The following is a 10,741-nucleotide window of genomic DNA, read 5'->3' on the forward strand; positions in this document are numbered from 1 at the left end:
GTTGTGTTTTTATATAGTATAGCGTGTTGGTCGTATCTTTTTTGTGCTAATATGTCTAGTTGTTTGTATTGTTATGCTATTTTGTTTGTGCTTGTACGTTGTGTTTATGTATGATATGATGTGCTTGTGGTGTCATTTTATGCTTGTGTATGTGTTTAGTATATATATATATATATATATGGTGTGATTGTGGTGTCTTTTTGTGTTGCTTTGTTGATTTTTGATATTGTTATGTTGGGTTGGGTTGGGTTGATGTGATTGTGATGTCTTTTTGTGTTGCTTTGTTGGTTGTTGATATTGTTATGTTTTGGTTGTGCTTGTGTGTGTTCATGTATGGTATGGTAATGCTTGTCATCTGTGTGTTAATGTATGGTATGGTGATGCTTGTGGTGCCTTTTGTGCTGCTCTTAGTATGTTGTACTTGTGGTATCTTTTTGCCTTGGCTGTGCTTGAGTGTTTTGTTTATGTATAGTACAGTCTGTTGTTTGTTGTGACATATATTAGATCCAATTAATGTTGTTTAAGTTAATGCATGTGTGAGAATGTTGTTGTACTGTCCATCTGCCTCGGCCGAGTTTGGCTCGACAATATACTCATATGTCGTAAACGTGTTTTGACTCAATTTTTAGTTTGTGTTCCTCTACAAACATTGAAGAACTTTGCTACAAGATTTGGATGTGATTTCAACCAACCGATGGTGTTTTGTTTTTATTGATCTTTTGATTTTATTAAGTATCTATTGCTATAAAAAATTTTAATTACCTTAGGTGGAGCAGGCGTTGCTGACTATTCATTCTCGGATTTGCAGCAGGAACACATTCATACATCTTGCATTGCACTCGTTTGTATTATGATGCTTTTCGTTTAGATTGCATAGTAACAATTTTTTACTGTATTATGCAGGAGCTGCAAACTAGGAAGAGTAATTGAAAGAGATGGATTTGGGTAAGATTTCGAGGCATGATATATTTTTTAATTATCTTTTCACTTATTATCTCAAGTGATATTTTTCATTCCTTTGGTGGTGCAGAAGTTGGGGAGCATTTATGCCGATTTGCAATTACAGATCACCCATTAAACAAACAGGAAGTTTCTGAAATCTTACTATTTTTATTCATTTTACTCTTTAACATTTTCTCATCCACTAAAAATTTTAAACATACATCGTACTCAAAGAAAAATACCCATAAAAGATTAAATTATTGTTTGAAGGATATATACTAAAAATATAGAAAGAAAACGTGCGAATATACTCGTATCTGGTCAGACATAACTTTGATTCTACTTAATTGAATTTGAAAGTTTAGGGTGGTGTTATCTTTTGCTTTTATATATAATACAAGGGATGAAAATAATGATAAAAAATTATCTTTTATAATAAAAATAAAAAATAAAAAATAAAGTTTTATATACATTTTTTGTGAGTTAATTTTTTATAACAGAAAAAAAAACTCATAAAAAACTCACACCCAAGAGATTTTACTGTTTTTTAAACCAACCAAATAATCAGTCATAGTAACTGCCGGTATTCAATCTATAAATTTAATAATACTACTTTCAAAAAAGCATCTCTATAAGATAGGCTGAAAGAAACATAAGAAATGACAGTAATGCATTTAAAATGAGGTGTAAATCAATGTATTGCTACTGCTAGGAAGGAGAAGGCATTAATTAATAATAAGTTATTCTTGACTTAACTACCAAAACCATACCAGGGACCAGAGAGGCTACCGGTCATCAAGGATCACTTCTTAGCTTTCTTATTTCCCCTGCAACAAAAGTTTCAAAAAAACACAACAATTAATTTGGTAAATTATACATTGTGCAAATGGCTGGTAAGCAGTTGCTGATTCACTTACTGTGCAGACTGAGATGTAGGGGCCGGGGCTGCAGCAGGTGGTGCAGATTTCATTCCTGGTCCCTGCATTATATAAGATTAGCAAAGTGAAACTTGTGATAACTCACAAATACATATCAATAGGTCATCACAAAGCATAAAAAAAACATAGGGACAACTGAACAACACTAAGTTTAATCGATACAAATCACTTCACCCCTGAGGTTCATATTGTTGAGGAATTGATCAGTTTCAAAACTAGATTACAGTATCATGGCACTTGAGCCGCGACGTACCTGTGCAAGGCGCTCCTCCCTCCTTGCAATCTTTCTTTCCCTGCTAGCTTTGTTCTTGGCTCTCTTGGCCTCAAACTGGTCAGACAAAGTCTTCTCCCTTGCCTTCTCTGCCTTTGACTTGTGAATGCTCTCCATCAACACACGTTTGTTCTTGAAAACATTTCCTTTTACTTTCATGTACATATCATGATACATGTGCTTGTCGATTTTCTTTGACTCCCTATACTTGCGAAGCAAACGCCTGAGGACCCTCATCCTCCTCATCCAAAGCACCTTAGTGGGTAATCTTGCCTCCCTTGTACCCCTACGTTTACCTGAAATCATCCGATGACATTTTAAAAGGCTACGCATTCATATAGCCCAATCAAATTGGTTAAGAAGCTCAACTCCAGTCACCAAATGTAGAACTCATGGTGAAACAATTGTATGCAATGTTTAAGAATAAGTGGGACCATTAAAGCATCACATCTAAAGCATAAATGCATCTTCAGGTACGCAACATAAAAAGGAATGATGTGTGTAAAAGAGATCCAAGGTGCATGAGCACGAAAGCCTAGTTGTAAATGGCTTACTGTCCGCACTAAATTAATATATTTCTAATATATGTAATAAACATATATATGCAATTAGTATAAAGCACTTTATATAGGCAACAAAATCATTCAGGCGTCTTTAAAGAAAATATGAAATATATACAACCAATTAAAATAACTTTAAGATACTAACAGAGAAGAAAAATAGAAAAAGAAAAGGAAAAGCTGGCAGCTACCAATCTCTGTGAACCATTCAAACATATCTACACAAGTTTGGAAAAACAAATAGATAAAACAGTTCATTTATAAAAGCTCTAAACTAATTTTTGAAAAAAATAAATAACTTTGTATGGAAAACTTAAACAGCAGCTGCAAACTACCCTAACTGGCAAAAGATTAGCGGCACACTGGGAGATGGAAGTGTTAAATGGCAAAAGTGCTATATGGAAAACAGGAAAGCTGAGGCCATGGAGTTGGAGAAACTAAGGAAGAAAGATGAAATAAAATTTCCCATATTCTTATTTAATTAAATAAAAACAAAAAAGCCATAATTAATTCTAATAAATAATAAAATATGAAAACAGTGCCATTGGGAGTAACCACGGGTGTTAGCCATTTTAGGCATGCAACATGGGGCAGCAGGGCAAAATGGCACGCACCATGGGCGCAGAGCCATTTACAACCGAGCAAGACAACAAAATTCCATTACAAATTAAACAACTATCTACTGCACTCTGGGAATTAGAAAGCAATACCATATCCAGAATGACGCCCTTTCCTCTTGGCTTCCTTCATTCTTCGAGCTCTAGACCGTGAGTGAATTTTGGTTGGCTTCCTAATAATAAACCCATCCTTGACCAATTTCCTGATGTTTTGTCCTGCATTCAAATAAAGCAGGCGTAATGTCAACTGAAATCATCAGATAGAAGAACCTAAATAGCAGCAAAGATTCAAACGCAGTAAAGAGAACATGAAGACATCAACAACATTCAGCCCACGGGCAGCTAAGCACAAAAAATACCAAGTACCATTGAAACTCAAGGAATTGCATACGAATGTATCATTCAATATAATAACCAGAGACCACATTGGGCTCATAGGGCCACCAATGTTGAACTGCAAACCATAAAAATAAAATAAAAACCATATAATACAATAATCTGATCTTAAACCCTAATTTCTCGTATGTGCGAAGACAATCAAATGGATAATTCAGCGATCGATACCGACGACAGCAAATATAAAACAGATGACAGATAAACGGGAGCAAAAGTCTACATGAGCAAACAAAAATCCTGTAGCGATTACAATACGTGCGAATGGAAGAGAAGTGGGAGGGTTAGCGTACGAGAGTTTGCCATGGAGACCTCGTTAACCTCATTAGGATCCAGCCAAACCTTGCCCTTCCCGCACTTGAGCACGCTGGCGGCGAGCCGCTTCTGCAACTTTAGCGAGACCATTCCGGCGGCGGCTTCTCTGGCGGAAGTGAATGAAGCCTGTGGAGGCAGCAGAGATTTGCCCTACCTATCTGTTGCTGCTATACACTACAGTACAGCCTTGCTATCTGGATTTTTGGGCCCTTTCAGCATTTGGGCCTCAAGCCTAACCTTTGAAGTGAATTTTGAGTTTGAAAATTTTAAATTTAAATTTAAATAATTATTTATATAATATAAATATATATATTAATACAATATTTCATATTTGAATATTAATTTTTTTAATATAATATTAAAAAAAAATAGATATTTGATTTTACATTTTAAAAAAATATTTTATGAATAATACAAATAGGACCCAAAACATACGAGTTTATGATGTTGTGTTCACTCAGCATTTATTTTCAAATTTTCATAATAGTTAACAGCCATTAGTTAGCTAAATTAAACATAGGTAATCTGCTCGATCTTTCCCATGCAAGGAAATCCGTGGGAATTTGTAATGCGAACAAGGAGCTTGTGTAGCGTGAAACATGAACATGGCCAGTGCAGTCCAATGCAAGCAGCAGCATATCTGAAAGCATAACAACAAGAATTCCAGTATTGCCTACTTTCTAAATGTATAATATTATATAATGAGATCATAAATCATAAATGAGAAAACCTGATGGAAGGAGCAGCCTCGATCTGTTGCTGCTCTTCAATTCTTTCTTGTTCAAGTCCTCTTCTTACCCTTTATGCTGTCAGTTGACTGCCTTCCATTCCGAGGCAGAGAATGGCCTTGCCCGCCACCTGCTGCATTTCCTGATTTTCGCGGAGGCCCCATTTTTAAAATAGGTGTCCTGAATATTGATTGAATCATATCATATAGTATATTATTAGAACTTAGAAGACAAAATAGGTGTGTGTGAGTGAATGAGAAGGCAGTACCTGAATTCTGTGGTTTTCGATTGCTTGGAGTTGGTTGTACTCATCTGGACCTTTGAATCACTGCTGAAACTCCCATGTTTGGAATTGTTGAATTGCCAGAACACATCTGGCTCAGATGACCCGCTGCAGGTTCCAGTTTCTTCAACCACATCCAGACCATCATCATCGTCGTCGTTGTTGTCATCATTGCTATTAGCCTCAACTTGATAATGATCTGCAGGAAACAGGCCTAATGACCTGTCCGAATAATATCTGCAAGAATCTGATAGATATTTCTGATAAATTACATCAGAAGCAATGTTGCCATTTATATTAGCTTCCCAACAGCCCCGCCTGTTATATGCAGTTCCGTTACTAGAATCTTGCTTATTCACCATAAGCTTGTCCACCCACTCACCCGAGCTCACTTCTCTGTCATAATCATCGTCCTCGTTAACATCACTCTCGTCGTGCCCTCCATTATTATGTTGGAAAGGGCTGCTACTGCTGCTGCTGACAGGAAGCCACGGAGGGTAATCTCCAAGTTGCTCATCGAGATCCAAACTTTGCCTCTTTTGCCTCAAAGCTGATTTCCTGCGAACCTAATGACAAGTATCCCACAAGATAGAAGGATGGAACATTTACCATTTTGAGCTGCAACACAGTTCTAATGTTGCCATACATACTTACTGATGACAAGTTCTGAGGTAAATTCATTTACCTCAATATTGCCTATGTGTTCAATCATTGGTTTCCTTAGCCCATTTGGTGGCTGCAAGCCTGCATCTGGAAGCTTTATATTAGATTGAAAAGATGCCTCCTGCATCTTTCTTCCACCATCTTTCCTTGTTAAGGCAGCTTTAAGACTAGCAATCTATCAAAAAAATACATGGTGTATGTCAGCTTTCAGAAGACATGAGAGGAGCCTGATAAAATGGCAACAACAGAACCTGTTCTTTGAGATCCTTGGCATCAGCAGAATGACCTTTATTCACTCGTGCAGCACCAAGTTCAACACTAGCCACACGTTCAGCAAATTTAAGTGTGCTGATTGTTTCTCCCATAGCGTTTGGCTCGGGGCTTATGTGGACAAACGTCAGGGTCTTTGCTTGCCCTCCTAAATTTCAGAACTGCATTAGAAGATAGTCCAGAAAAGGGAGCAAGTGATTGATAGTAGCAGGGCTTAACATCTTTACCAAGTGAGTCCTGGAGCAGTTGAGTAAGTTTGCTGTTTCTGTATGGAACATGTGAAGTCTTTTGGGCGAGAGAGGAGATTACATCACCCAATGCTGAGAGGGATTTATTGATATGCTGAGCCTCTTTGAGTCTGTCACCGGTCGCTTCAGACTTGTCAACTCTCTCGCTTCCGGCTAGATCAACTAGATGCATGCATCCACGAAGGGTGTTCCCACAAATCAAGTCTCTTCCTTGGACATGAACTGTCAAACAACTGCAACCAGGATGCAGAATCTTTAGTTGTTATACAGTAAGTTGCATGGCTAGGTTTTCAGCTCCAATCACCTGTGAGAGCGGCTGCTGCGGTCATTGAGTGCTGTTGCGCCCACTGCACGGTTCCTTTGTCCAAGTTTCATTAGGTTGATAATGTCAGATGTTGTAGAGACACTAAACAGACTTGCATCGGGCACGGTATGTCCTGTCTGAGAACTATTTCGAATTTCTAATGTACTTCCTGGTCAAGGAATTCATCACCAGCTATTCTTTTAGGATAGAAAATATTTGAAAACTCACATGGAAAGGATATCTTTTACTTGATTCATGAGTACTCAGAAGATCCCTGACTTGCTCATTGTAAATTTCTATCATCTGAACAGAGATGTTGTAGCATAGGGTATCCTTTCTTTGCTCGGCAAGGAGGAACAAATCCCGCAAGGCCCTGAAATTTATCCCTTGATTATGCTCTGTCAGATCCCGCGGCCCAGTCTGATTAAATGTAACAGCATTGATCATGAGCATAAAGGAATTGAAACGACCAAACACTGATTGGTTCATTCATCATTCATGCCTACCATGGTGTAAGTTTTCCCGGATCCAGTTTGACCATAGGCGAAAATGCAAACATTGTAACCATCAAGTACTGATCTTATCAGTGGCTGAGTGTCTGAAAACACCTCCTCTGAAAAGGGAGACAAGTATCATATTAAGACACTGGTGTGTGACATAATTCACACAAAACTGAAAGAGGTCATACCTTGAGTTGCAGCAGGCCCAAACACTTTATTGAAGTTGAAGGATTTCCTCCCTTTTCCATTCATGTTAATAGTTATCGACCCTTCTTCAATGTGATCCACTGCTGTCAAGTAATTTTTCTGTCTAGGGAGGAATGGTCTTACTCGACAGTACACCCTAATGCTACCTGTTTGATTAAACCATTGAGCATTATGTTTGAAGTATTGAGAGAGAATGATGCACAAACAGTAATTGAATCCACCCTTTAGATCCTGGACTTGATTGTAAAGCTTTCGGTTTTCATCAAAAACTCTATGATAACCAGAAGCAGCGCTAGCAAGTCCATGAATATGGAGGCCTGTAGAGTAACAGCATAAATATCAACAAAATTTGGGATTCACAACACCGCTTCAAAAGATTGATGCTTGTAATGCAGACATGCATACCAAGGTTGTGGAGTTCTTCATGGAATTTCATTTGTATGAACTGCATGCCAGCTTTTGCCATGGAAACACTATGCTTCAGTTCCTACAGCATACTTATTTTAGATATGTTATCATCGCTAAAGATGTTGGAGAGTGCATTTTGTATAGTTTTCATTGGCTCCTACCGTGATGTCCTTTTGCTGTTGATCAACTATCAAATGCTGCTTCAATAATCTACCTTCTGATTCTTCATCATCAGTGCTATTCTTCTGTAACCTACCATCTCTCTTTGAAATTGCAACAGTCTTTTTTTTTTTTTTTTTTTTTTTTTTTTTTGTATAGGAGGGGAAGAAAAAGAAGAAAGTAACAGGTAAGTGAACCACTGTTCAAGGGAGAACAACCATGACTTGACCGATCAAGTAATTCCTTAAATCTATTTCCGATTAATTGATTACCTTGATGTTGTTTGAAGTTGGTGTTGGCACAAATTTGTTACCATGGGAGATATTTGTGTCCCTAAAACCACCTTTGTTCTGCAAGACAAAACAAACATACAAGATATGAAAATGAGCTTCCAAAGCGACTAATTTCTTGAGTAATCGACTGTCATGGAATCGCAGTATACCATTTCAGAATGGTTTGCAATTCGATGCTCAAACTCCTCGACAACCTTACTTAGAACAGATTCGAGAAGCTGCAACCACACTATATGTCAGTTTATAATCAAAGATAATTGCTAAAGACCACATTTCTACATCACAGGTAGAGAGAAGCAAATCCATGTGTCGAAGAATTTTGTTGCCAAGTACTTAATTAAATTTCATCCAAGAGCACTTGTTTTCAAGTGTATACATTATATGCAGAAACAGAAGGAATTGAAATTTTCATGTATAAAACAAGGACATTGAAAGTTGGTACATGCTTACAATAACTAATGAAAGATGGGACATCAGACTTACATTTGGTACTTCTTCGGGGTTCTTGTCCAGTAGAATTGCTCGAACAAGCAAGCTCAAGGAGGAGCTAGGCTGCAGAAAGAGCAAAACCAATACAAATATCATGATTGTTAAAGAAACAGAGTAACCACATGCATCCATCATTTTGTTTAGATCTGCCTCAGCACGTACATTATTCAAACATCCATCGTGCATCGACACACTTCTTGGCAGGGAACTGGCAAACGGCTCAGAATTTTTGCGGAGAAGTTGCTTTCCAGCTGCAGTTGTTTTAGCATTCCCAACAGATTTCCAGGCCCCATCTCCTCCTACCTGTTTCCGTTCATTGTAGGATTCAAGTGCCAAAATGCAATTCACAATCCTTGAAGTGTTCCCTCCCTGAGTAAAATGGTGAAAGTGTTTTGAGTTTAATATTCAACCCAGTCACTCCACAACAACCAAATAATCATCGATTTTATCTTTATTCATAGCTCCTGCAAAAAGAAGCTTGCATCTACAATTACCTGCTCCAAATCAGATGCCTCAAAAGTAGGCATCCCCATATCCTCCACAGCTACAAGGAAATTCCTTACATTCTCAAAGTACTGATATGCTGATAATGCAGCACCATCTGGGATCTGTATCGAGTCACATGGACTTTCCACAACCTGAAAAAAAAAAAAAAAAAAAGATCAATTAAGTGTTTGCAATGGCAGAATCATCTGATCCCAAACATATATGAGAAAATAATTGCTGCATAACCAGTATATGAATGTAAAAAAGTTGGGGAAAGAATTTAAAAACTTGTGAAGTTGTCATCAATAACCTTCTGCACAGAGCCAGGCTGAACTTTGTTAAGTGCATTGCAAAGAATTATGCCACTTCTCAAACCAAGCTTAAACTCTTCTTCAGACGGCTCCGCTGGTAAATCTTTAGCAGAAACTACTCCAACAACTTTTCTCAACCATGCAGCAGCTTCACATCTTCTCATAACTGTATCACATTTACAGGAACAAACTTAAAAAATAAATAATATATATATATATTACAATTGATCATTATTGGTCAATTTAATTTTTGCGCCACTCGTAGGACACTGCACAAAGTTTGGAGGATACCTGATCTTGAGAATGGAACTCCAATTACAAAACATGTATTTTCTGATTCTTTAATCTAAATACGTCGAGTGCAGATTTATGTTAGTTGATTGAAGACGACTAAAAAAAAACAGATATTCCTCTACTAACGCCAAAAAAATCATCACTGTTCATTATACAGTGTAATGCATGTACTCAGAACACGGCTAGGTATCCTTTATCGAGATTTTAATCAACGAATATGATGATCGAAGTCAAATAAAAAACAGAAACAGAGTAGATGAAATCTTACGCGCTTCTTCCGCTCTACGAGTGTCCAAGTCTAGGCCACGGGAACGATTTCTGTGTTGCAGAAGAACATCTTCCACTACTGACGCCACAGAGAAGGGCAACGCAGCGTGACTAGCCGCCATTCCAAATTTACCCTGGGAGTCTCAATTTCAAATGCAACAGAATCATGAAAGAAAATTGAGATGCGTCCGCAGGCAAGTAGCGGAAGGACTTATCTTGTACGCGGATCTTCTATATTGCTCTCATCTCATCTCATCTCACCTGCTCTGCTTTCCTTTATTATTATACCATGGGGAGGGGGAGGGGGAGGGGGAGAGGGGCTGGCTACTTTTGGAATAGATTTTTGGCCAACTGTTACTGTTCCTGTTCCGGCATTCTTGTAAATTAATTTCCTTAAGGCTGCTTGGTTTAGATAACAACACTATAATCATAACAACGAATATCCATATGTGTTAGAAGGATGGTTTGAAAGGGAATTGATGATGGTGTGTTTAATTGTCATTGCATAAGGAAACTCTCTAGCTTCATTGGTCTCCATGAATATAATGGACAATTCAATTGATTATATACTTTATGAGTGAGTATACAATAATCATTATTAAGGTTGAGATATGGTAATAAAAATTGTGTGTGTTAATTTGGTTTAGAAGTCCAAAAATAAGAGAATCAAGCATTGACGAGAATCATGTGTCGTGTGTTTGTTAATTTGTTAGAGTCAGTCAGTCAGGCATTGGTATGTTGCTTTGCTTAGCTTAGTCTCCACGATGTGGCGTATATGCTCAGTGAGTCAGTAGA

The 10,741-nt window shown here is 37.7% G+C and overlaps 2 protein-coding genes across 8 annotated transcripts; both read right to left on the minus strand.

Moving 5' to 3' along the window:
- Positions 1-1,595: 1,595 nt before the first annotated feature.
- LOC127252161 (60S ribosomal protein L19-1-like) lies at positions 1,596-4,207 on the minus strand. The gene is made up of 5 exons (XM_051276222.1): positions 4,015-4,207; positions 3,422-3,544; positions 2,134-2,447; positions 1,860-1,921; positions 1,596-1,769 (listed from the first exon to the last, which is right to left on the minus strand). Exons 1-5 carry the CDS (start codon positions 4,124-4,126, stop codon positions 1,745-1,747), a joined length of 636 nt encoding a protein of 211 aa, XP_051132179.1. The 5' UTR covers positions 4,127-4,207; the 3' UTR covers positions 1,596-1,744.
- Positions 4,208-4,430: 223 nt separating this feature from the next.
- Positions 4,431-10,480, minus strand: LOC127252055 (kinesin-like protein KIN-14I). Of its 7 annotated transcripts, none has more exons than XM_051276061.1 (20): positions 9,948-10,474; positions 9,385-9,551; positions 9,083-9,226; positions 8,751-8,957; positions 8,583-8,651; positions 8,249-8,317; positions 8,079-8,156; positions 7,809-7,928; positions 7,645-7,726; positions 7,461-7,556; positions 7,221-7,385; positions 7,039-7,145; positions 6,781-6,952; positions 6,533-6,701; positions 6,208-6,461; positions 5,962-6,128; positions 5,733-5,885; positions 5,033-5,613; positions 4,767-4,944; positions 4,432-4,676 (listed from the first exon to the last, which is right to left on the minus strand). In XM_051276061.1, exons 1-19 carry the CDS (start codon positions 10,066-10,068, stop codon positions 4,818-4,820), a joined length of 3,048 nt encoding a protein of 1,015 aa, XP_051132018.1. In that variant the 5' UTR covers positions 10,069-10,474; the 3' UTR covers positions 4,432-4,676; positions 4,767-4,817. The 7 variants fall into 7 exon arrangements, with proteins under 7 accessions (XP_051132016.1, XP_051132015.1, XP_051132018.1 ...); XM_051276060.1 differs by adding an exon at positions 9,677-9,731 and having other exon boundaries at positions 7,221-7,556; positions 9,948-10,063; XM_051276059.1 differs by having other exon boundaries at positions 4,431-4,676; positions 5,033-5,246; positions 5,430-5,613; ... (1 more) ...; positions 8,583-8,957; positions 9,948-10,480.
- Positions 10,481-10,741: the final 261 nt, after the last annotated feature.

This window comes from Andrographis paniculata, unplaced genomic scaffold, assembly GCF_009805555.1.
Source record: "Andrographis paniculata isolate CXL003 unplaced genomic scaffold, ASM980555v1 Contig45END, whole genome shotgun sequence".
NCBI classification, from domain to species: Eukaryota; Viridiplantae; Streptophyta; class Magnoliopsida; order Lamiales; family Acanthaceae; genus Andrographis; species Andrographis paniculata.